The sequence below is a fragment of the Podarcis pityusensis genome (assembly GCF_964106645.2).
Source record: "Podarcis pityusensis genome assembly, chromosome: 14".
In the NCBI taxonomy this organism is placed as follows: Eukaryota; Metazoa; Chordata; class Lepidosauria; order Squamata; family Lacertidae; genus Podarcis; species Podarcis pityusensis.
Genome location: NC_138039.1, coordinates 5,035,991 through 5,062,292, shown reverse-complemented (window position 1 = coordinate 5,062,292; position 26,302 = coordinate 5,035,991). Strand labels below are relative to the sequence as shown.

Below are 26,302 nucleotides of genomic sequence, written 5' to 3'. Positions count from 1 at the left end.
TGGGCGTCTCTCTGGCGCCACCGCGCGGCCGGGAGGGGGAACTGCAGGCTTTTCTCTCCCCTTTGCCGGAGGAGACCGCGGAGCGCCAACCTAGAGCTTCGGAATCGTTTCAAGTTAAGCGAGCGGAGGGAACCGTGTCGATGTGAGTCTTTCGCCACCTAGTGGCCGGCGGCGGGGTGGCTGGCAAGGGGAACTGCGACGACGGGGCTCCCAAGCGGTAGACTTATTGATTATTGATATTTAATTTAAAAACAAAACAAAATAACGATTTCCACCCGCACACCACCACGATTACAGATAGGTAGCCGTGTTGGTCTGCCATAGTCAAAATAAAAAAAAAAGGTGCTACTGGAAGGATTTTTTTTATTTTACCACCACGATTGTAATCCATGGTCAATGGCACTAGACAGGGCTAGCAAAGGGGGCAAAAAGTGTTATTGTTTTGGTTATGTATTTTGTGTTTGCACCTTGTATTTTTATGCCGTGATCTGCCCCAGTGGTCTGGCCCAGCATGCATCACCGTTCTGAGCAAGGCAGCAGAACGGACACAGATAAACAAAGCTTATGGATGTCACGCAAAACACTTTGCGCCATTGCTATTCTGCAGGTGAGGAAAAGAGGGCTGAGAATTTTTTCTGGCCTTGATAGCTGCTGCTGGTGGTGGGAATGGGATACCAGATGTAACCTGTGCTGGCTTACCCAATAGGCAGACTATTAAAGGTAAAGGTAAAGGGACCCCTGACCATCAGGTCCAGTCGTGGCCGACTCTGGGGTTGGGGCGCTCATCTCGCTTTAGTGGCTGAGGGAGCCGGCGTACAGCTTCTGGGCGATGTGGCCAGCATGACTAAGCCGCTTCTGGCGAACCAGAGCAGCGCACGGAAACGCCGTTTACCTTCCCGCCGGAGCGGTACCTATTTATCTACTTGCACTTTGATGTGCTTGCTAACTGCTAGGTTGGCAGGAGCAGGGACTGAGCAACGGGAACTCACCCCGTCGCGGGGATTCGAACCACCGACCTTCTGATCGGCAAGCCCTAGGCTCAGTGGGCACCAAAAAGAGTAAAATTTGACAGTTGCAGTTCATAGCTCACAGAACCATAGAAATGTAGAGTTGGAAAGGTCCCTGAGAATCACGTGTTGTGGGGAAAAACAGAATCTTGCTAGGATTTCCTTACGCTCCACACTCTTCCTCCATTTTCCTGTTCTCGTCATTACTTATCCCCACTTAAACCAAGTGGCGTCCTACTAATGCAAATTGAAAGAATGTGAGGAAATCCGATCCCTGCCGTGTGTTGCACATCATATACCTGCAAGTACGTTTCAGTGCATGTGTAAGTTTTGTGCCGTTTCATAAAACAAAATTTTGATGCTTTGCTATTTTGTTTTGAATTGCATATGGAATGTAGGCTAGGAATCCAATACCTGCAATTGTAACCTGCGGCCCTTCTCTGTGTGCCCTCTCAATGGGAAGTCCAGAGGGTGGCAAGACAAGAACGGGCCTTTTCAGTTGTGGCTCCCTACTTGCCAAATGCTCTCCCCAGGAGTTATAGCCATAGTTCTCCATCTCTGCCCTAGAGATGTTGGCACCCAGAGCCAGCCATGCCTCCCTGACTCAGCCAAATACGACAGAGTGAAGGGACATTCAGCCAGTTCTGCGGCCAACGCAATAACTAGTGTTGATTGAGGATTTCTTCCTAGAAAAGCTTTCTATTTTAATTTTTATTCAGGACCACAATCAACTGAGAAAAGAATTAAGCTCTCCCCTACCACCAGCTGTAATTCCAGTTGTCATTTCCTGCAACCCCCAGCTACCAGTGTTTGCATTTAAAACAAGAATGGCAAAGCTGTATTTAACATTGCATTTCTGTATGGCCCCCAGGGACAGGTTTGCTCTCTCATGCGTTGCTCGAGAAGTGGCGAGCGGATCGTGCATCATTTCACCAGGGTCCTGAATTTCTGCTATGCCACGCTTTGCAGGTTTGCTGTTTTGGTTCTCTTTGAATATGCCCAGCAAGCATTCATGAACGGAAGTGAATCACTTTGAACTCTTTGAAGGTTTGTTTTATTGAGAGTCAATCTGGGTACAGCCAGCCACAGAGAAATGGCAGATGCAAAGCCCCAAATGAACGGGTAAAAGCTAAACAATCCGAATGCGCCACTCACTTTGTTTTTCACCATTGCTGGCCTTTCCCAAATGGCCAGAAGCAAAGCAGGCAGCTCCCTGCTCTGCTCACGAAACTGCAGGTAGGGGGAAGGAGGGATCTGTATAAAAAATAGTGCAACTGAGCATCCCCCCCTCCCCAAAGATACATTCTGAATCACTGCAGACACATTCAAACAGGAGGCGGGTTCATAACCAGCCCCAATTCCCTCTTGGGGAAACAAGCAGGTGTTGGGATGTGATGCAAGAGGTACAACCTCCGCAGCACTGAAAGAAGCGAACCTCACCTAAGGCGGCAAAACCCCAAGGGGCCAGCCTTGGGCGAGGCTGTGGGTTAGGTCAACAGTGGCATCTATTGTTTGAGCAGCTCGTGGAGCCCGGTTCGGTTATCGCTGGAAGGCACCTTCAAGCAGAACCTTGAGCCATCGAACAAACGGGGTTATGGCGAAGTGAAAACCCTCCGTTGATCTTTGTGGGTTTAAAGCAATGTTGGCAAAATAGGGCTTTGGCTTTCGATGTTGGTTTGAGAACAAGCTGCCTTGTGCTGCGTACCAGAACTCCGGGTGAGTTCTCTTGGGCTCAGGTCCTGGAGGAATTTTGTTTTGATCGGCTCCTGCACACAGACAGCAGGCCTAAACAGGCTAACCCCAAACATTTGGTTGGCTACAGTGACAATGCTGGCCTGATCCAGCTGGACACTTCTTATGAACCTTAGCTGAGCCTTAGGAGCACATTCATACCTCACATTTACCACTGTAAATGGCCATTCCCCCCCAAAGGATTCTGGGAGCTGTGGTTTGTTAAGGCTTCTAAGAGTTGCGAGGGACCCCAGAGTGGTTTAATGATCAATCCCTCTATACAAAGGGAATTCCTGTTTGTGGAATGCTCTCTCAGAACCCTGAACAAACTACACCTCCCAGAATCCTTTGGCATAAGCCACCGCTGCGGAATCATATTGCTTTAAATCAGGGGTCAGCAAACTTTTTCAGCAGGGAGCCGGTCCACTGTCCCTCAGACTTTGTGGGGGGCTGGACTATATTTTTTGGGGGAAATGAACGAATTCCTACGCCCCACAAATAACCCAGAGATGCATTTTAAATAAAAGGGCACATTCTACTCATGTAAAAGCACAATGATTCCCGGACCATCCGTGGGCCAGATTTAGAAGGCGATTGGGCCGCATCCGGCCCCTGGACCTCAATTTGCCTACCCATGCTTTAAATGCATGGTGTGAATGTGCCCCAAGAGAGTGATCAAGCTTTAGCGCCCTCTGCGGAAACAAAAGGGTACTGCGGTGAACATCACCTGCCCCTCTCATTGGCACGGAGGATGAAGGCTCAGGAACCTGTTCTCCTACCTTTGCCTGGCTTGGAGGTGCTGCACTTTCTGCCCTTCAGGTCCTGCTCCCAGCAAAAGACAGCAGAGACCCTGGCTTGCATATCCTCCCCTCCCCAAATCAGGACCCTGGAGGGTAGGGTTATGCTGGACAAACATGTGGCATCTTAGGAAGAAGAGGTTCTCTCCCCCCACTCAGCCTTGCTATCTTGGATCCTTTAAACCGGGAACACCAGGCACTGGGCTTGGGACACTTGGCATGCATAGAGTCCCTTCTCATGCAGCGGCAGAGACAGTGCGATAAAGGATGCAGCAGCAGCAGCAGCAGCACAGAGATCCTGGGCTACCTTTAGAAACACGCACAAAACTCACGCACACAGATACACAGTTTAGGCACTCTAACCCAGCAAAGGCGACGGAGGCGTCTCCCTTTTCCAACGGGAGCAGCAAAGCGCGGGATGGCTCGGTGGGACGTCCAGCAGCGTGCAAGAGACCCTCGCCCCATCGAGGGCCCAGCGAAGATGGGGCTTGGTTTTTGTTTTTTTGGCAGAAATGCAGTAAAAGCCGAAGCAGCAGTAGGGAGTCCCTTTTCCTGAGGAGACACGAAGAAGAGAGCGCGAGGCTCGGGGCCATGGAGACCCTTCTAGGGGTGTGCGGCCCCCACCCAGAGGGCCTGGATGGGCGACAGACCCGCCTGCCGGCAACAGTACATTCAGACAGCTGGGGCGGAGGAAACTCTGCCAGTCTCACATCCAGTGTACGCTGAATCCGCGGCTGAGGTTGAGCTGCAGGTCACTCACAGTGAGAACCTACGAAGGAAGCGAGATCAGTGATTAGCTGGGGCCTTTATTCCCTTCATTATGACGCGGGTGGCGCTGTGGGTTACACCACAGAGCCTAGAACTTCCAGATCAGAAGGTCGGCAGTTCGAATCCCCGTGACAGGGTGAGCTCATGTTGCTCTGTCCCAACTCCTGCCAACCTAGCAGTTCGAAAGCACGTCAAAGTGCAAGTAGATAAATAGGTACTGCTTTGGCGGGAAGGTGAACGGCATTTCCGTGCGCTGCTCTGGTTCGCCAGATGCGGCTTAGTCATGCTGGCCACATGACCCGGAAGCTGGACGCCGGCTCCCTTGGCCAGTAAAGCGAGATGAGCGCCGCAACTCGAGTCGGCTACGACTGGACCTAATGGTCAGGGGTCCCTTTACCTTTATTCCCTTCAATAGTTTTGTTGGGTGTAGTGAAGGGTGTAGTGAAGAGCAAATAAAGGGATATTAGGACAGAAGAAACGTGTGGGACTTGTTTACTGCCCTTTTCGACACACTGACGCTGTGTAATTCTGCTAATTGCTTTACGACCGCTCCAAAGCCACACTGCGTAAACAGAAGCTGCAGAGGCTCGCAGGGAAGCGTGGCTGGGCGCCAAACAATAAAGCAATAAATCTACCGAACAAGTTTGCGTTTCTAATAGTTATCCCTCCCGCCCCCATTTTTCTACTGCAATTATTTTTTTTAAAAAAAAGCTGCCAGTGGTAATCTAATAAATTGTTGGCTTCAAGTTACAAGAAAGGAGATTCCGATTAAACATCAGGAAGGACTTTCGGAGAGTAACAGCTGTTCAACGGTGGAGCAGACTCTCTCAGGAGGTTCTGGACTCTCCTTCCTTGGGGGTTTTTAAGCAGAACTTGGAAGGCCATCTGCCATGGATGCTTTAGCTGAGGTTCCTGCATTGGACCTCGGGGTGCCTTCCAAATCTACAATTCTGTGATTCTAAGTGAAACCTGCAGGAAAATGTTGCAGCATGGAGTGCTTCTGTTTAGGGTTACAGCCAACCATGTCCTATTCTTTCTTTCTATCTATCTATCTATCTATATTACATATCATTTCCAACAATCATATAACATATTTTCTTATCTTATACAATGTTTTGGACTTCCATCAACTGCATCTGAAGATTTTTCAATCTTTATCACTTAATCTACATTTCTTAATTTCCCTATTACTTTTAATTGTCCTTAACTAATAACTCTCTTCATAATCTTCTCTGCAATATTTCACATAATCCTCCTTACAAAACTTCTTGCAGTCCTACTAGTGTAATCTGTTTATTACAATTGCTTTTCAAATAGTTCAAATATTTATTCCAATCCTCTGAGAATCTTTGGTGCCGCAGGTTTCGGATCCTTCCTGTCATCTTATCTAATTCTGCATAGTCCATTAATTTCGTCTGCCATTCTTCTTTTGTCGGTAGTTCTTCTTGTTTCCATTTCTGTGCCAATAATATTCTTGCTGCCCATGTCCTAGTCAACGTCATTTCCCTCTCCTACAGACACGCAACATTCTGTGGCCAGCATGGTGTAGTGGTTAGAGTGTTGGACTAAGACCTGGGAGAACAGGGTTCAAATCCCCACTTGGCCATTCGGTCCTGGAGGTTTTGCTGAATATGATTAGAAGGGACCAGTTGGTTAAAGGTATACAGGTCGGAACTAAACAGTACAAATTGAGAGCATTTGCAGATGACTTAGTATTGACGTTACAGGAGCCAGAATCTAGTACTAATAGGGTTTTAGAACTGATTCAAGAATTTGGTCAAGTGGCAGGATTTAAATTGAATAAGTCAAAAACTAAGGTTTTAGAGAAAAATTTAACACCGATTGAAAGAGAGAGGTTTCAGAATGAGACAGGTTTAACAGTGGTTAAGAAAGTTACATACCTGGGGATTAACATGACAGCAAAAAATGGGAATTTATTTAAAGACAACTATGAAAAATGTTGGGCTGAAGTGAAAAGAGATTTAGAAATTTGGTCAAATTTGAAGCTTTCACTGCTGGGCCGTATTGCTGCGATAAAAATGAATGTATTGCCTAGAATGTTGTTTTTGTTCCAAACTTTGCAAATTGTGGACAAAATGGATTGTTTCAAGAGGTGGCAGAAAGATATTTCTAGATTCGTCTGGCAGGGCAAGAAGCCCAGAATAAAATTTAAAATACTAACAGATGCAAAGGAAAGAGGCGGATTTGCCCTGCCAGACCTTATACTATGAATCAGCAGCATTTTGCTGGTTGAAAGAATGGCTACTTCTTGAAAACACTGACATTTTGGACTTAGAAGGTTTTAACAATGTATTTGGATGGCATGCATATCTATGGTATGATAAGGTCAAAGCACATAAAGCATTTAAAAACCACATTGTCAGGAAAGCGCTGTTTAATGTTTGGATAAGATATAAGGATTTGCTAGAAAATAAAACCCCAAGGTGGCTGTCACCAATGGAAGCGAAAGCCTTGAAAAAGCTCAATATGGAGGTCAAATGGCCGAAATATTGGGAAATTTTGGAACAGGATGGAGATGGACTGAAATTGCAAAGTTTTGAAAAACTAAAAAACAAAGTGCGAGACTGGCTTCATTATTTTCAGATAATGGAGGCATTTAAATTGGACAAGAAAATTGGCTTCCAGGTGGAAAAATCAAAATTAGAAACTGAACTGTTAGAACCCAAAACTAAGAATCTATCAAGAATGTATAACTTGCTGCTGAAATGGAACACTCAGGATGAAACGGTAAAATCGGCTATGATTAAATGGGCACAAGACGTTGGACATAACATTATGTTTGCTGACTGGGAACAGTTATGGACCACTGGTATGAAATTTACGGCATGTAATGCCTTAAGAGAGAATATTATGAAAATGATATACAGGTGGTACATAACCCCGGTCAAGCTTGCAAAAATCTATCATTTGCCCGATAACAAATGCTGGAAATGTAAAGAAACTGAAGGTACATTTTTTCACCTTTGGTGGACGTGCCCAAAGATTAAGGCTTTCTGGGAGATGATATATAATGAATTAAAAAAGGTATTTAAATATACCTTCCCCAAGAAACCAGAGGCCTTTCTCCTGGGCATGGTCGGCCAAATGGTGATAAAAAAGGATAGAACTTTCTTTATGTATGCAACAACAGCAGCAAGAATACTCATCGCATAGTATTGGAAGACACAAGAACTTCCCACGCTGGAGGAATGGCAGATGAAACTGATGGACTATATGGAATTGGCGGAAATGACTGGCAGAATCCGTGACCAGGGAGAAGAGTCGGTGGAGGAAGATTGGAAGAAATTCAAAGATTATCTACAGAAACACTGCAAAATTAAAGAATGTTAGAGTGATGTTGGATTAAAAATAAGTGGTTTCCAGCTGTACAGGATTTAAAGTTATAGACAGACTAATTAAAGATTAGGATTAAAAAAGTTGAAGGAAATGGAAATTTGGTATTTAAGAGGTAAAATTTTTAATGATATACAGTGGTGCCCCGCAAGACGAATGCCTCGCAAGACGGAAAACCCGCTAGACGAAAGGGTTTTCCGTTTTGGAGGTGCTTCGCAAAACGAATTTCCTATGTGCTTGCTTCGCAAGACGAAAATGTCTTGCGAGTTCCTGCGGGGTTTTTTTCCTCCCCCCCCCCTTTTCCCCAAGCCGCTAAACCGCTTATCAGCTGATGGCTAAGCCGCTTATCAGCTGATCTTTAAGCCGCTTAACAGCTGATGCTAAGCCGCTTATCAGCTGATCTTTAAGCCGCTTAACAGCTGATGCTAAGCCGCTTATCAGCTGATCGTTAAGCCGCTTATCAGCTGATCTTTAAGCCGCTTATCAGCTGATCTTTAAGCCGCTTATCAGCTGATCTTTAAGCCGGCTAAGCCGCTAATACTGTAGTGCTAAGCCGCTAAACCTCTAATGTGCTTGCTTCGCAAGACGAAAAAACCCGCAAGACGAAGAGACTCGCGGAACGGATTCTTTTCGTCTTGCGAGGCACCACTGTATTATATTAAGATTAAAGATTGGGATTAAAAAAGTGGAAAAGAAATTGTTGGACAAACAATTTGGACTGGAATACAAAAGAGGGAGGTATGGGGAGGCCCAGAAAATAAGTAAATTCAAAAACGGAAATGGAAAGGTGATACTGTTTTTTAATTGTTCTGTTTTTCTCTTTTTTGTGTTTTTTTGTTTTTTCTGTTTTTTATTATGTATTGTGTATTTGTGTATTTTTTTTCTATGTTTTTCTGTTTAATCTTTCACTGAAATTTTAATAAAAATCATTAAAAAAAAACAAAAAACAAATCCCCACTTGGCCATGTAGCCCCCTCAGTGACCTTGGGTCACTCATTTTCAGCCTAACCTGCCCCTCAGGGTTGTTGTGAGAGTCAAATAAGGAAGAAAACGATGTATGAGTTCTCTGGGAGGGAAGTTGGAGTATAAATGTAAAAATAACAAACAAACATGCTCAGTCTTCATGGGCCAGTTTCCCCCCGTTCCCCACTCAGGTCGCCCCACCCCAAATACTCTATATTCTACTTCTGCAAACTTTGGAGTTCCCCAAACCCTGCTGATACCTCCCCCTTGAGGGTGGATGTTCTTGTTTTGGCTGTGTAAGGATTTATCTCTGGAGAACTGAGTTTGCTCTTAGTATATTAGAAATGCAAATAAAAAGGAGGGTTTTTTTGTTTAAATTAGAATAAAGCTAAAAACAGTACAGTGACCAAGTTAGAAAACAAAGGCAGTAGAATCATAGAGTTGCCCAGTGAAAAACAAGCAGGGATGGGCCTCTCCTGGGAGGGCATGCCAGATTCTAGGTGCCAACACAGACAAGACCCTGCCTCTAGCACCCACTTGCTGCACATCCAAGCTGCCTGTCAGTTACCTGGTTTGTCAGGTAGGTAAACGGCCTCTCCTTGCCATTGACAGTGACTGCCTTTGGCTCTTCTCGGACCCCATAGACACTCAGCGCATCCACTGTGACGTACGTGGCTCCCGCGTTTGAATGCAGGACGGTGGACGTGAATGTGTTCTGGAAGGAAAAGAGAAAAAAGCGGGAACTCCCTGGTCACAGCTGCCTCCCTGCTTCAGCAAACACACTCAACTCCTCTCTTCTCTTCCCCACTGCTAATATGGGATCGATTCATTCATACCACCCTGCTTCAGAAAGATTAGTCTGTGTGCAGATCCTCTGGGGCTGTCGCTAAAGGAAGAGTAGAAGTGATTCCCATCTGACGAGGCCACAGGAAGAGATCTGCTAGATTTGAAGCAGCTTCTCAAGGTTGGTTGACATCAGCGGAAGAGAGAGCATGGGAAGCAGGGCTCACTCTACTGGTTCTGCCGGGGCAGGCCAGCTCCTCACCCTAGGGCAGTCATTTGCAAACTTTTTTCTCTGGACCACACTTTCAGAATAAAAAACTGCTCGTGCCACATCTTTTTAGTGAGAAGAAATATATTGGAAAACACAATTAGGATTGTTTGCAGTATCACTCGTTGCTCTTGCTCTCATTTTGAAAATATATCTATCCATATTCTGCAAAAATAAAAATTGATACTACAGTGAAATGTTTAAATTTTTCATTGATTGTCCTTGAATCTTCCTGCCACACTTGGCACCCTTTCCTGCCACATCAGTGTGGTACACCACAATTTGTGAGAACTACTGCCGTCAAGCATCACCTTCCCCCAGACTGCCTCAGGGGCAGAGATGAGAAGCGGTGCTCATTCCGTCTCCTTTGCCAAAAGCCCAGCTCCATCAGGTGCCTCCTGCCCCTATTGAGCAATGGTTTAAAAACTGGTGGTCCACGTTTAATCCCTCCTCATCTTCCTTGTCACTTTCCCCTTGTGTGCCATGCTTTTTTAGATCATAGACCTGCGGGAAGGGACTGTTTTGTTTTAATTTATTGCATGCAAGCTGCTCTGGGAGCCTTCCTTTTGCCGAAGAGCAGGGAACGAATCAAGTTTGTAACCAGAGGTACCACTGTAGGTAACTTGCTGGTCACACCACAGCAGGGCAAAGAGGCTCTTCTTACCTGTGTGACGTTGAACACTAAGTAAGAATAGTCGCCCTTGGCAAACGTGTCCAGACTCTCACCGTCGTCCCAGTAAAGGTCTCCCCAGGCATTGGCGTTCTGCGACAGGGCCGCAATCAGGTGAAGAGCGTTCCCACTGCCCACCGATGTGCTGCCTCCGAGTTTCTGAGAGGGAAAGAGATCAGCGTGTGAAATCCAGATTCACTGAAAGCAGCCCCGACTAGGGCTGGGCGATGTCTGTTTTTCAACATTGTGATATATCACGATGTCTGAAGTAACACTGAGAAAGGCTGAAAAAGGGGCTGGGATGTGGAGGAAGGGAGGCAGGAGCGACCAGGAGGAAGGGAAGGAAGCGGCCTGCTTGCTCGGGCGAAGGATCTCCTGCCTACTTCACAGCCCAGCCTCAGCCTTGGCAGAGGGAGCTTGAGAAGGTGCTCTGCTTGCCTGCGTATTTGCCTTCGTCCGAGCAAGCGGGGCAGGCTGCCTCTTTCTGAGAGGGGAATAGGGGCCTCCTAACAACTCTCAGCACCCTTAAAAAAACCCACTGCTCCCAGAATTCTTTGGGGGAAACTGTGACTGTCTGAAATGGCGCCAGAGCACTTTAAACATATGGTGTGGATATGGCCTCAGTTCATAAATTCATAGCAACAAATGTCCAACACTTATTTGATAACAGCATTTATACAGTGGTATGCAAGGCCTTCTTTCACTTTGATCTCACTGCACACTGCACTAAACTGGTCTTTGTGTCTGTAATTATATTCTTCTAAATGGGTGTCAGTCTGGATCATACCCTGGGTTCTTTCCAGGTCTGCTTAGAAAAGGCTACCGAACAAGTTGTAACAGTTCCTTTCTTAAGGGAAAGGTTTGGGCTGGCCAGTTAAGTACTGTGATTTAACATATCCAAAGGGGGTTGCTCTGTTGCTATAGAGACAAATGGATGGGCCTTTTTGCCATCTCACCTGGCAGGATGCCACATCATCCTAGGATGGAGAACAAACCAAAAGGGACTATGTATAGGAGGGGTGTGTTTATGTGTGTGTTGGGCTGATGCTGGAAGCTAGAGGCATTTCTTGTTCTGTGCATAACATGCACAGAGTGGAACTGTGCATATTATGCACAAACAGCATAATATGCACAAACAGAACTGAGTTCCTCGGGTCTCCAAGCCCCCTCCCAGGCTTCCCTCTCCTGCTCCCATGTGGCTGGGAAGGCAAATTCAGCAGTTAAGCACCAGTTTGCTGGGCCGTCCAGAGCTAGGCCTGCGGTTCATCTTTGCTGTGGTTAAACAATGAGCTCCAGCAATCGTGGTTTGGCGTTGGCTTGTTCGAAAGGTAAACCACAACAAAGCCTGTCTTTGGCAACGGAAGTTATCCTATAGCACCGTGGTGGGCAGTATGTGACCACGCAGGTGCCGTTGGACCTCAACTCCCGTTAGCACCAGCCAGCAGGGTCAGGGGATAGGGGATGATGGGACTTGCAGTCCTGTAATATGTGGGGGTCCAAGAGTTACCTACCCACCCCCTTTTTAAAGAAAAGTTACATGGTGGCAGGTGGAAGAGGATGAAAACTATCAGGCCTCACCTGGGTTGGCAGGATGGTCCCTTCCCGCACATGCACGTTGATGTGGTCCAGAGGTGCAGCCATCTTCAGGTTCTCCCCACTGCTGTTCACTGAAGAGCCCTGCAGGGGGCAGCAAGAGGCTCAGCTGTCAGGTTCATGCCAAGCAGTCAGATTACAGCAGCCTCTGCCAACCTCCCAGCAGCCCCAAACATCTGGAGCATGGGTAGGCAAACTAAGGCCCGGGGTCCGGATTCGGCCCAATCGCCTTCTCAATCTGGCCTGCGGACGGGAATCAGCGTGTTTTTACATGAGTAAAATGTGTCCTTTTATTTAAAATGCATCTCTGGGTTATTTGTAGGGCATAGGAATTTGTTCATTCCCCCCCCCCCAAAAAAAAATTTATATATATATAGTCCGGCCCCCCACAAGGTCTGAGGGACAGTGGACCGGCCCCCTGCTGAAAAAGTTTGCTGACCCCTGATCTAGAGGATGCCACGCTGGGTCGGGGCTCTATGAGACACACGGCCGCCTGTTTTTGGTTGCTGGTTTTGGCCTTCAGAGCCCGAAAAGGTTTGACGCCACCTAATCTGGAGGAGATGCTACACTTCCATTTAGAGATCAGCATCCAAGACCTGGCCTGTTGGCCCACCAGCGATAGTTGTTAGGCTGGTGGGAGCGAGGGACAGGGCTCTCTCAGTGGTGGCTCCACACCTTTGGAATTCCCTTCCCAGAGAGAGAGAGAGAAAAAGAGATGGCCTCATCCCTGCTGCTTTCAAAAAGAAATAAATCCATAGGCACATTTATTAAGATTAGCTGAACAGTGATGCACTTAAAAAAAAAAGAAGAGTTAACTGCTGGGTGGTCTTTGTGTCTGTAATTATATTGTTCTAAATTGGGGGGGGGGGCGGGGAGTCAGTCTGGATCAGACCCTGGGTTCCTTCCAGGCCTGCTTAGAAAAGGCTACTGAACAAGTTCCTTTCTTAAGGGAAAGGTTTTGGCTGGCCAGTTAAGTACTGCGATTTAACACATCCAAAGGGGTTGCTCTGTTGTCATAGAGACAAATGGCTGGGTCTTTTACCACCTCACCTGGCTGGATGCCAAATCATCCTAGGGAAGAGAACAAACTGAAAGGGACTATGTATAGGAGGGGTGTGTGTATGTGTGTGTTGGGCTGATACTGGAAGCTAGAGGCATGTCTTGCTCTGTGCCGGACCCCAAAACTAAATTTGGGGCTTCTCTGGAAACCTAAGGGGCCCTTTGGAACTCCCTGCCTATTGAGATCAGGCAGGTGCTTTCACTGCATTTATTTCAGCACCCGCTAAATGTACATTCTTATTCAGACAAGCCTACCCAGATGCTTAGAAAGTTTGTATAGGTTTCAAATTGCTTTAGTCCAGGGTTTCCCAAACTAGGGTCTCCAGCTGTTTTTGGACTACAACTCCCATCACCCTTAGCTAGCAGGACAAGTGGTCAGGGATGATGGGAACTGTAGTACAAAAACACATGGAGACCCAAGTTTGGGAAAACCCTGCTTTAGTTTATTCTGTTGCGGTTTTAACTATTTGTATGTTTTAAATTATGGTTGCAATTTTTTTAGCGATAATTTTATCGTTTTATCTTTTTTTGTGAACCGTGTGGAGGCATTTCCCCTACGATCAAGAGGTATATAGTTTTTATTGAATAAATAAATAAATAAATAAAGGGGAGGCAAGATCTTCTGGGGTGTTAATGCTGTGAGATCCAGCAGAGGAATATTTCCCAGTTTCCTTTCCTGGGGCAACAATGGCGACCCAAGCAGAGAAATTATGAGACCATCGCGGCTGGTCTGACGGGCCGCACGCTCTTACCGTGTAGTAGTCATACCACAAGCCTCGGGGAAAGTAGCCGATCACCGAATTCACGCCAGGCTCCAGCACGGGAGTCAGCAGCAGGCCCCGCCCCCAGAGGAACTGCCTGTCAATGGAGTAAGTGGCCACATCCTTCGGGAACCTAGGAGGGAGAACACCACACATTGATTGACGCCACACATTAAAAGCACCACAAGACCCCTTTAAAAAGCTATGGCTTCCCATAAAGCGTAATGGTTGGAATGTTGGACTAGGGCCTGGGAGAGCCGGGTTCGAATCCCCACGCATCCATGAAGCTCCCTGGGTGACCTTGGAACCAGTCACCATCTCATCGCCTAACCTACCTCACAGGAAGGAGGAGAACCACGTAAACCACCTTGAGATCCTTGGAACATAAAGGTGGTATAAAAATGTAATAAATACAATAAACAAATAAATAAAATGTTTTGTTTAAGGGTGCTGAGAGTTGTTAGGAGTCCCTTATTACCATTATCGTTATTCATTCAGTTTATATACCGTCCTTTATCAAAAGATCTTAATGTACAATGTTAAAAACACATGACAGAACATCAATGATACAAACTGTAAAAGAAAAGAAAAGCAGACTGACAGACAGCCTAAAAAATGAATAAAAAGCATACTGACAGACAGCCCAATAAAAAAAAAAATCATTATAATAACAGTCCCCTGTCCCACATTTTCACAGGCCATAGATTATTTAATAGCCATAAGGTTAAGATAAAGGTAAATGGACCCCTGACCCTTAGGTGCAGTCGTGACCCGACTCTGGGGTTGCAGCGCTCATCTCACTTTACTGGCCGAGGGAGTCGGCGTACAGCTTCCGGGTCATGTGGCCAGCATGACTAAGCCGCTTCTGGCGAACCAGAGCAGTGCACGGAAATGCCGTTTACCTTCCCGCCAGAGCGGTACCTATTTATCTACTTGCACTTTGACGTGATTTCGAACTGCTAGGTTGGCAGGAGCAGGGACCGAGCAACGGGAGCTCACCCTGTCGTGGGGATTCGAACCGCCGACCTTCTGATGGGCAAGTCCTAGGTTCTGTGGTTTAACCCACAGCGCCACCCGCACCCCATTTAATAGCCATAGGCCCTGGTAAAGAGGAATGTTTTTGCCTGGCGCCTAAAGACATGCAATGATGGCACCTCCAAGAGCTGCAATTCCCAATTTCCTGGGAAGACTAATGGAGTGTCAAACCACAATGGGAATGGAGGTTCTGAGAAGGGAACAGGGGCTCCTAACAACTCACAGCACCCTTAGCAAACTACGACTCCCACAACTCTTTGTGGGGGGAGCCATTGCTTTTTAAAGCAGTAGCACAGAGCTTTAACTTTGTGGCGTGAATGTGGCTTGGGTGTCCCAGGTTGAAAGTGCCCCCGCCTCTGGTTTAATGGGTTCCTGATTCTGTTAGGGACCTTGAACTTCCTGTGGATAACCCCACCCCCCGGGAAGAGGGCTTTGGCAAGGCAAGGGAGAGAGCTGCGCCGTTCTCTTAGCCCTGAACCATGCCCACTTACAAGCCCCCTGGAAATCGGCACAATTCCTTACTCGAAGAAGAGAGGCCGGGCCACGGTGTCCCCTTGCAGGTGAGCCCGGTGGAAGAGGGAGTAGAGGTACGGCAAGAGGGCATAGCGGACCTCTAGTGCTGTCTTCATGGCAGTTCGTGCGGCAGGGCTGAACGCGGAGGGATCCTGGGCCTGAAGAGAAGGGTGGAAAACAACAGTAGGCAAATGAGCCAAAACGGTGGCACGCAGAAGACCAGGGCAAAGGAAGCTGTGTGGCGTAGGGGTTAGAGTCCTTGCATAGGACCCGGGAGACCGGGGTTCCAATTTCCACTCGGCCATGAAACTCACTGGGTGTGACCCTGGAGGCTGGTCACTGCCCTTATCCTAACCTACGTCACAAAGTCGTTGTGGGGATTAAATGAGGAGTGGGGAGAACCAAGTGCACCACCTTGAACTCCTTGGAGAAAAGGGGGGGCGGTTATAAATGCAACAAACAAACAAACAAAAATGGTCCAGATTGTGCAGAAACTTGAACTTTTTTTAAAAAAATGAATTAAATACTGTATGCTTACATTGTTGCAACCTGCCCTGGGATCTTATGGTGAAGGGCAGGGAAGACATCAAATAATTAAGAAAACAAACCCAACAATGGTGGGAAGCTGAATTCAGAGCTTTCTTTACCCTGCTCTGAGTCGTATCTGAGGATCAATTCAGAAAATCATGTTCTGCATCAGGTGCAACCAAACACTTTGAAAGAAGGGGCAAAATAATGTCAACGGCATAAAGCAAACTGGGTGGTTTGGTTACCGGCACTCAAAAGAGGCTCCCTCTTGCATCTCTGCATGAGCTCACGGCTTCCCAATTGGAGAAGCAGACTCAGATCAGAGACTCATGCAGAGTGGCGGTGGAGCACTCTGAGGAAGACAGGCAGACCTTACTGTCTTACCCGAAAACAAATTGTGCTGCACGTTAGCAAAGTGTGCCTCCAATTCTGGTTTTGAAGAATTTTTATTAACGAAAACAAGAGAAGCAAAAAGTTTTAACTCAAAGGCTGTGAGGGTGGGAATGCATTAGCTAATCGGAAGTTTGAGAAACACTTAATGTGAGTCCCCGTCCTGCCCCCAGCAGCTTCACCTTCACATCCTGGGTGTTGTGGTTTCGTGCAAAGGGGTAGAAGGCTCCCAACTGCATCCAGCGAGTGCAAAGCTCCTCCGAAGTGGAGCCCGAGAAGCCGCAGATGTCTGCCCCAACCAACGGGATCCCAAAGAGGCTGAAGCTGAGCACCCCTGAGGATTCAGGCAGAGGGGAAAGGAGTCAGTAGTGGCCAGGTGATTACTGACATTAACACCTGGATGAATTTCAGATTAGATCACCGCAATGCATTGTTTATGGGGCAGGCCTTGGAGACAGTCCGAAACCCCCGACTGGTACAGAATGCAGCCACCTGCCTATGGACACTATGCCTGTTTTAAAACAACTTCACTGCTTCCAGTCTTTTTCCAGGTCCAATTGAAGGTGCATGGTTAAACAGGTCTGGAAGGAGCCATAAAAAACACCCAGTGATAGTGAAGTTAGCCCTTTATTCAAAGAAACCCAAACAGTGCAGGCCTAGCAATCACAGCAATTGTTCCCGGTAGGTCTTGCCCCAAAGAGGCAGTGGTGAGGACTGAAGGTCCCTGCCTGCCCACTGCTGCCTAAGTCTCCTCCTCCCCAGGGTTTCCCCCAACCAATCTGAGACTGTGTTAGCGTGCAAACATTCTTTCCTCTGCTCTTTTCATTTCTCTGCATGTTCTGAGAGACCGGGGGGAGGGAGCTGGTTGCAGCAGGAGGGTGGGACTTGCTGGCTTTTTCAGCAGCCTGCCTCATCTCTGTCTCCTGGCGGCCACCCCCCCTCCTCTCTAGGCTCCACTTCTGTCTCTGTAACTACTATCGTCTGTAACTACAAGCCAAAGGCTGCCTCCAGGATCATACTGTGAACTGAATGTAAGTAAACTTCTTAATATTTTAAAGAGAAGGCTGTTGTGTCTTTATTGTTTTTAAAAGAGAATAAAGGGGAATTTACCAGGAACAATCCAATCTGGACAAGCCAGACCGGATTGCTTAACTCAAGAGATTCAAATGAATCAACCAACTAGCTTCCTATACAGAGAATGTGCTCTACTACCAGCTCACTAGCGTGAGGAAGGATAATGTTTAATCAATGTATCCTCTCCTACTATCCACAACATTCCCACAAAAATAGGGTGCTGGACTAGATGGGCTATGGGCCTGATCCAACAGCCAGGCTCTCCGTGAGTCTTTCTGGAGAGCCGTGTCTGCAGCTGGAAAAGAAAACCACTTGCACGTACCTGGGATGGAGCAGACCATGTCCTTCCACTCGCTTCTGTTGTCACCAAGCCAGTGCCCTGAATACCTGCCCTGGCTGGGGAAGGAGGAGCGGGAGATGACAAAAGGCCGCTTCCCTCGGATCTTGACTAGTGCGCTAAAAGTGGGGGGAAAGAAAAAGGAGACTAGCAAAGATGTTTGCTTGTAAGCTGAGAGCACGGGAAGGGATGCCAGCTAACTTTGGCCCTGGAAACCGGACATGTCTTGTTTGTCTGTCACTGATGCTCTCATGCCCCAGACAAACCCATCCACCAAGGCGATGGGAGCTTACCTAGCAGTAGCCTTGGCTTCCATCAGCCCATAGAGGTTATGGAGGTTGTAGTGCACAGATGCGTTCTGCCTGGAGGAGGCACAGATGGTCTTGGCAGAAAGGGAATTTCCCAGTACGGCTGGTGGAGAAAGAGAATGGCTGGTTAGAAGTAGTACAACAAATCGTGTGTGCTTGGCAAACAGATACGAGCTCCTGTCTGGGGTGGTTGACCCATGGAGACCATTTCTCTTTCTCTCTCTCTTCCTGTTGCACACAAACACAGAGGCAGTCACTCAAGAAGGCTATTGTAGGATCATGGGCATGTACAGCAGGATCTAAAGCATCTCCTCTCTTACCAGGCACGTATGGGGGTTTATCCAGCTCTTCCTGGGAACAGCCTGCGGTGGAGCCATCCACAAAGTTCGAAGGTTCATTCATGTCCTAAAGCAAAGGGATTGGGGCCAATTAAAATGTACCAGTTCACACTCTACCCACGGAAATTTAAACTTTCCTCAAGCACAGGTCAGTTGCAGACCATGGGACTTGCCCTGAAGCCAACACGAGCATTTTAAGTGCAACATTTTTTCGTGTTTCGAAGGCACAGATATCTGTGTTTGTTCAATGTGAATGTAGCCCTAAGGTTATGGCCTGACCATAGGTTGCGAAGCAGTGAGGGGTGACCCCCCCCCAGCTCCTCAAATAGGGTTAGCTCAGAAATAAGCCATGCTACTCCCCATCCTGTCTGCAAAAGTGAAAAATAACCTGGCTTGTTTTTGAGCCAATCTGAATTTGGACTGGAGGCCACCAGCAGCAGCTCTGACCTGCAAGCCTCCCTCCCTCATCTCCCCATAAGCCTCCTTGCCTGCCCCCTGCTCTTTCTCCCCCCCATTCCTTCCTTCCCACCCACTCACCAGCCCTCCAAACCCCCTTTTCCTGCCCCACATGGCTGGCTGCGGCAGCAGACGCTCTTAATTTGGGGGAAATCAGGAGCAGGGAAGAGAAACAGGTCTCTTATCACCTCCCTCTGCTGCCACATCCAAGAAGCCCACGGGGGAACTAAACTATTGAAACGCCTCTAGGAAATGTAAAGAAACTGAAGGTACATTTTTTCACCTTTGGTGGACGTGCCCAAAGATTAAGGCTTTCTGGGAGATAATATATAATGAACTAAATAAGGTATTTAAATATACCTTCCTGAAGAAACCAGAGGCCTTTCTCCTGGGCATAGTCGGCCAATCGGTGTTAAAAAAGGACAGAACTTTCTTTATGTATGCTACAACAGCAGCAAGAATACTCATTGCAAAGCATTGGAAGACACAAGATCTACCCACACTGGAGGAATGGCAGATGAAAATGATGGACTACATGGAATTGGCGGAAATGACTGGCAGAATCCGTGACCAGGGAGAAGAGTCGGTGGAAGAAGATTGGAAGAAATTAAAAGACTATTTACAGAAATATTGCAAAATTAATGAATGTTAGAATGATGTTGGATTGAAGTTAAGTGGTTTCTAGCTGTACAGGTACAAAGGAATATGGAAAAATTGGTTTTTAATATGTAAAAATTTAAAGTTATAATATATCAAGATTAAAGATTAGGATTAAAAAGGAGGGAAAGGAATTGTTGGATTAACAAATTTAATTGGAATACAAAAGAGGGAGGTATGAGGAGGTCCGGGAAACAAGTAAACGTAAAAGAAGTGAGGAAAAGATGGAATTGTTTTTAACTGTTTTTTCTTTTTTTTTCTACTTTGTATTTTTCTTTTTCATTGTTAATTCTTTTTTTACTAATGTGATTTTTTTTCTTTGAAATTTTAATAAATATTATTTAAAAAAATAAATAAATAAACTATTGAAACGCCTCTTGGGAGAAACTACATTTGCCAGGATCGACTTAGGGGCGCATTTATTCAGGTATTTATTGTGTTTCCATCCCACTTAATTCTCCAAGGAGCTCAATGTGGCACACACGGTTCTTTCCCCCTTCCTTGCTTAATCCACATAACAACCTTGCGAGGTAGGTTAGGCCAAGAGGCAGCAACTGGCCCCCAAGGTCACCTTGTGAGTTTCATGGCCAACTGGGGAGTCGAACCCCGGTCTCCCAGGTTCTAGTCTGACATGCTAACCACTAAGCCACACTGCCTCTAGGAAGCTGCCTTATACCAAGTCAGACCACTGGCTCACCCAGCTCAGTGCTACTGGCAGTGGCTCTCCAAAGGATTGGACCTGGGACCTTCTACATGCAAGGCAGGTGCTCGGCCAATAAGCTACGGTCCTTCCCCCAGCCTTGCACCTGGTCTGCTGTTTAACAGCACCCCTGGCACTGGGCTTTAATGTTTAGCTCCCACATTGGGTCAGAGGAGTGTGGGATGTGATCCATGAGAGGCAGTCAAGTACAACATTCCTTTTAATGCTTGAGAAGACATGCAAGGGAATGTTTGGTCCAGCCAGTCAAAACTTCTTGTTCCTTCTGGCTGGAGCATCCTTCCGTTTGTATGTGATAGGTGGGTGTGACCCAACCTGCCCAGGTAACAAAAGGACAAATTATGCAGCACCCTTCCCTCTTTTTGACTTCCTTCTTCGTTTGACCAGCTTTTAGCTAGGACTGCTCTGCTAGCTCTCAGCTAGCAGAAGCACTGGGATTATTCCCCCATATGTAACTAAGTCTACCTTCAGGAATCCAACTGTGAACTGATGTGAGTAAACTTCTTTTATTGACTTTGAATAAGATTGTGGTGTCTTTATTCTTCTAGGAGGGATTCAAGGGAACTTACCAGGAACGTACAATTCAATCTGAGACAGACTGAATTGTATAATAGTGAGAGGCTCACACGAGCCTGCAACCAGCTGTCTGCTGTGCATGTAAAAAGGGGAATGTAACTCTGTTAAGTAAAGGAACTTGCTAGCGCAAGTTAGGAAGGATATTAATAAACAATATATCCTTTCCTGCCACCCTGAAAATTCCCACAAGGAGTGATTAGAGTGACAGACTACGACTTGGGAGACCAGGGTTCAAATCCCCAGTTATAAAGCTCACTGCGTGGCCATGGGCCACTCTCTGTCTCTCAACCTAACCTACTTCACAGGGTTGTTGTGGAGATGCCACGAGGAGTGGCGGGAATCACATACCAAACTTTGAGCTCCTGGGAGACAGAGGTGGAACATAAATGCTTATAGGGACAGAACCATCTAAAATGTATAGAAACTTATTCATGTATGCTAGAATGTCACTCGCCCCAAAATGGAAAGAAGTAAGAAGTCCCAGCAAAGGAAGAATGGATACAAAAACTTATGGAATACGCACAAATGGCAAAACTTACCGGAAGAATAAGAAATCAAGATAACAAACTTTTTAAAATAAAAGAATGGAAATGGTTTATTGAATATTTGCAGAAAAATTGTAAGCAGGTAAGATCATTGGCAGGATTATTGTATTAACCTGCAGTTTGATAAGAGTATATACTTAAAGTAGATGAATAAATGAGCAAATTAAGTAAATATGGATATGCAAAGGATATTAAAAATAAATTTAAGGAATCGCAGAAAGAGGGGGAAGGAAGGCAAGTTTTGAAATGTTAAAATGATTGTAAAATTAGTGAAATGTATAAAATTAGTGAAATGCATAAACTTGAAAAGTATAAATAAAATTTGAAAAACTGGAAAAAAAAGAGTAGATGATCCTTTGGGTGACTTCCAACTGTACAGTTCTGTGATTCTAATACTACAAATCTAATACTCCAAATCTAATAATCATCACCTCCCCTTTTCAGTGCCCACTCAACTGTTGCAACTTTTCTGTTTAGAAACCGGAAAAGATTGAAGAAGGAACTTACAATCCAAAGGCCATCGAAGGGGACGAGGGAGTGGAATCTGTCCAGGTTTTCCAGCCACCACTGGTGAGTGTTTAGGTTAGAGAAGTCGGGGAAAGCGGTGAGGCCAGGCCAGACCTAGGGGGTGGAGGACAACAACACAAATCCAATGGATAAAATTCAGGCAGAGTTGAACCCAATCAACTCTCTGCATGGGGTGCAATAGGTTAGCGCCTTATCCAGCCGACCAGGCTTACCCGTATTTATTTATTTTTTAATTCATGTTTACCATCTAGGCCAGTAGTTGCCACCAGCCTTTGGGTTCCATCAAAGTATCCCCAGTGAGAATACCCTGTACTGAGAATAGCTCTTTGTACAACACACTAAGGAAGATAACAATACAATAAAATTCAAAACAGTAAACTGCAGAGGCAAAACGCACCCTGCTCCTTCGCTCTCACCTTCCCTATCAGAGGTTTTCCTTGGGTGCTGTTGATGAATATTCCACGCTTCAAACCTTCATCATAAGGCCAGTAAGAGCCTGGAGGTTGGGTGCTGCTGATTCCTGGGTCCTGGGGGGAAAGCAAAAACAGGCTAGGATCCACACAGCAATGAAACCAGCCTCTTGCACCAAATGGATCTTGGGCTACCTGCTTCAAGAAAGGCAGGAAACTCAAATGTTCTACTGGGCTGGAGCAGTGATTCCCCAACATTTTCAGGCCACTGCCTCGTTTCCATAATGTCACCCCCCCCACTGTCCCTGCAACTGTATGTCAGTCGGGTGGAAAAGCTCTACAGAACGGGGGGAAAGCACACATCACTAAATAAAAGGCCATTTGTAGGGAGAACAGGGATCTTTGCTGGAAAGTACTTCTGAGCAAACAGGATTTCGTCCATGGATGAAGGGAAGAGAATGCTATATTTAATGCCACATGGAACCGCTTTTTCCATTCTCGCTTCTAGATTGCATTTTGCCTCCATGGCTAAATAAATCAAACACACAGGATTTGGGAAATGCAAAGCTCTAAATAAAGGGTCCCAGCATAGCAGCAGCCTTTGATGAAAGCTACACCAGAGCGACAGGATGTTACTAACCTTGCTTGGAAAAATTAAATCGTATCTTGGAATTGCACATTTATATTGCTGGAGTAAGAAAGAAGTGAGAAAAGCAGAGAGAGGTTACCAGAATCATCACGTAGCGCTGCCCATGTTTGTGAAGGTCTTCTACCAACTGGGGGAGAGTGCCAAACTTCTGGGAGTCAATGGTGAAGTCTCGATAGCCATCCATGTAGTCAATATCATTCCACTGGGCAGCCTGCAAACAGAAAGCATAGGTATCATAGAACTGTAGAGCTGGAAGGGAATCTGAGGATCATCTAGTCCAACTGCCTGCAATGCAGGAATATGCAGCTGCCCCATGCAGGGATTGGATCTGGGACACTGGCATTATTAGCACCATGCTCTACTCAACTGTGCTTCCTCAGTTGAGAAAGAAAGAAACAGTGTTGGACCAGAACTGCAGAAAGCTACTAACAGCACAATCCTATCCATGTCCACTCAGAAGTAAGGTAAAGGTCAAGGGACCCCTGACCATTAGGGGCCGACTCTGGGGTTGCGGTGCTCATCTCACTTTATTGGCCGAGGGAGCCGACGTACAGCTTCCAGGTCATGTGGAGCCACAGACCTTCTGATCGGCAAGTCCCTAGGCTCTGTGGTTTAACCCACAGCGCCACCAGCGTCCCTCCACTCAGAAGTATGTCCTATTAAATTCAGCCTTATTAAATGATTCAGTCTATTCAGTGCTATTAAATTAACTTACTATCAAATTAAGTTAAATTAGGATTGCCGCCTTAGCTATTAAACACACTGGGCGACCTTAGGCGATTCACTCCCTCTCAACCTAACCTACTTCACAAGGTCATTGTGAGGCTAAAGCAGAAGGGAGGGGTGTGTGTACTGTCCTAAGAATGTAAAACGAGCCTGCTGGAGCAGCTCAGGCGCCCACCTAGTCCAGCATCCTGTTCCTGGCCAACCGGATGCCTGTGGGGAAACCCGCAAGCAGGGCCCAAGCCCTAGAGGCCTCTTCTCTCCTGTGGTTCCCAGCCATTGGCATTCAAAAGCACTGACAACCAGTGGCTGACAACGGCCCTCTAGGATTTCAGACAGGAGTCTTAACCAAGCCCTCCTTGGGAGATTCAGGATTTGAACCCGAGACCCTTTGCATGGAAAACACCAGGTGCCACACCCCTGACCTAAATCTGCAAGCTTCTCATTCTGGAGGGTCCCTCTTGATGTTTACCTGCGGGATCTGAAAATTCCTCATGGCCTTGACGATCTCCCAGGTCTCGTTGCTTGTTCCATAGCCCCAGCGGCAGAGATGGAAGCCCAACCCCCAAAAGGGAGGCATGGTAGGGAAACCTAAAACAAAAATCAGGAAAGTGTTAGGTGTGCTGCCCCAGAGTCACGGTCTTCTTCCTCCTGTGCCTTTTGACTTGTCCAGGTCAGAGTTTAATGTGTATTTGCAGTTATTTGTGTTCTGATTTAATCCACACAGTCCAGTGTTCTTTGTCATGGTCCAGTTTACGGGCGATCGAAGTCCCGGCTGAGGACGTCGGGATCAGAGACAAGATGGCGAGGTGGGCGCAGGAACGCGGGTCCAGAAGCCAGGGATCCGAGGGTCAGGAAGCAGGGAGACACAAAGTCAAGGGTCCGAGGGTCAAGAAGCAAGGAGTCAAGAAGCCGAGGTCCAAGGATCAGGAAGCAAGAAGCCAAACACAGCAAGGCGAAAAACGAGTTGTTGTGGCCAAGAGCTGAAGGGAAATGCTGACCTTATATCCCTTCCTGGCTCTTGCCACCAGGTGCAGTGAGTTACCAAGCGGCCTCACCTGTGTGGCCGCGCCTTGCCTCTCCGGAACAAACTTAGGAAGGCCCCAGTCCTGCAAAGCCTTACCAGTCACAGGGCCTGGCTCCTGCATGCATTCCTGACATTCTTCAATCTTGGGTCCCCAGATGTGGGTGGGCTACAACTCCCATCTTCCACAGCCAGCTTAGCCTGGTGGGCAAGCATGATGGGAGTTGTAGTCCACCCACTTCTGGGGACCCATGATGGATGAACACTGTTGTAGTCCACATGGCAAGAACCTCAAACAACACCAATCAGCATGATTCACGTTTACCCAGTGCAGGGATAATCCAATACGTTGGGGAAAATTGAGCTCTGAATCACTGCACTTGGGGTCATAGATGATTTGTTTCTGTGTTTTGGGGTGGGTGGATCGACTGTCACCGTCTTCTGCTCCCCTTTCCATGCCCACCACTTCCTCAACACTCTCTCATTTCTTTTTGTAACTATTTCCAGTATGCATGTGCCACTGACTATCCACACATCACCCCCCACTTTATTAGTCGTTCTGCCATGCTTCCCCAGTATTACAGCATTGTTTCCACCTGGAGGGGGTGCTCTTGCATTATAGCATAATGAAAGCAGGGCAAACCAGGAACGTTTGTCATGTGAAAAATTGCAGGAGTTCAGCAGGAAGCTGTGGGATTGGAACCGAAGCAGGGTGCCTGCACCCAGACTGTTTACATACTATCAAAAGCACAAAGCACAATAGACAAAGGGACGTTTGGAGGAGCCTATAGATACTCACCAATCACCTGCTGGTACTGCTGGACCACCAAGTTGGGGTCTGGGCCTAGGAAGATGTAGAAATCCAGAATGCCTCCAACAGGTCTCCAGGTGAGGGCAGGTGCCGGCTGAAGCACCACCTCTAGGCAACAAACAGGAGAGAGGAAGACTTAGGGTTTGTCCATGGTTCTGCTTGTGTGGTTTTCCACCTTCCCACTGCTTTCTCTGGGAAAACCAGGGCTGAATCAGAGCAAACATCAATCCACAGAAAGCCCAATTGATGAATGTTCAAGAGTGTGTTTTCCCCGGGGAAAGTAGTGAGGCAAGCGAAAGTGTGTGCTGTACACATTAGTGCTGAGACGTTTCATCTGTTATTTGTCCTGTTTGATTATTTCCATTGCTTTTAAAAAGAAAAAGAAAAAAAAAAACCGTTTAAAAAAAATTCTGTATTGCTAGGCTTCGGCAAAAAGGTGATGCATAAATATTTAAGCAAATGAATGAATGAATAAAAATAAATGTTGAATTCAAATGGGCAGATTGTTGGCCAGAAGGAAGCTTGGAGAAATCCACAAAAACGGGGAGAATAGAGAAGATCTGTATTTGGTATCCAACAGAAACCTTTAGTGTAACTGATATTTGAATTTATGGCTTTCGATATCCATCAACCCTCCGTTAAAAAAAATAAAATGCTGGAAATCGCTGGAGGTATAAAGGACTGTCAGACTTTGAAAGGCTGGCATCAGTGGATCAAGTACATCAATTCTGATTAATTTTTAAATTGCAATAAATGTGCAATTAAGTGTTTTACTGTTTTGAATTTTATTGTGTTGTTCTCTTCCTTAGTGAGTTGTGCAAACCACTATTATGAAGGAAGGCACTGGGGGTGACATTATGGATCCAAGCTGGCAGTGGCCCAAAAAAGTTTGGGAGCCACTTCACTAGTTCTTAAGAGCCCTCGGGGA

General features: G+C 46.6%; 1 protein-coding gene and 1 long non-coding RNA gene across 2 annotated transcripts in view; one reads left to right on the top strand and one right to left on the bottom strand.

The window, feature by feature from the left end:
- Positions 1–94: 94 nt before the first annotated feature.
- On the top strand, positions 95–2,807 carry LOC308463120. Its single transcript, XR_013979452.1, has 3 exons — positions 95–217; positions 498–607; positions 1,879–2,807. It is a non-coding gene; the product is annotated as an uncharacterized lncRNA (long non-coding RNA).
- Positions 2,045–26,302, bottom strand: part of LOC308463108 (lysosomal alpha-glucosidase-like) — a 40,691-nt gene continuing 16,433 nt past the window's right edge. Inside the window, exons 6-20 of the mRNA XM_080981323.1 lie at positions 25,363–25,482; positions 24,012–24,130; positions 22,896–23,027; positions 22,174–22,284; positions 21,737–21,850; positions 18,260–18,344; positions 17,925–18,042; positions 17,617–17,750; positions 16,403–16,554; positions 15,312–15,460; positions 13,746–13,887; positions 11,920–12,018; positions 10,336–10,500; positions 9,189–9,335; positions 2,045–4,304 (exon numbers count right to left, since the gene is read on the bottom strand). Of these exons, the coding sequence (XP_080837449.1) occupies positions 4,242–4,304; positions 9,189–9,335; positions 10,336–10,500; positions 11,920–12,018; positions 13,746–13,887; positions 15,312–15,460; positions 16,403–16,554; positions 17,617–17,750; positions 17,925–18,042; positions 18,260–18,344; positions 21,737–21,850; positions 22,174–22,284; positions 22,896–23,027; positions 24,012–24,130; positions 25,363–25,482 (1,850 nt within the window). The 3' untranslated portion in view covers positions 2,045–4,241. The remainder of the gene's footprint in view (positions 4,305–9,188; positions 9,336–10,335; positions 10,501–11,919; positions 12,019–13,745; positions 13,888–15,311; positions 15,461–16,402; positions 16,555–17,616; positions 17,751–17,924; positions 18,043–18,259; positions 18,345–21,736; positions 21,851–22,173; positions 22,285–22,895; positions 23,028–24,011; positions 24,131–25,362; positions 25,483–26,302) is intronic.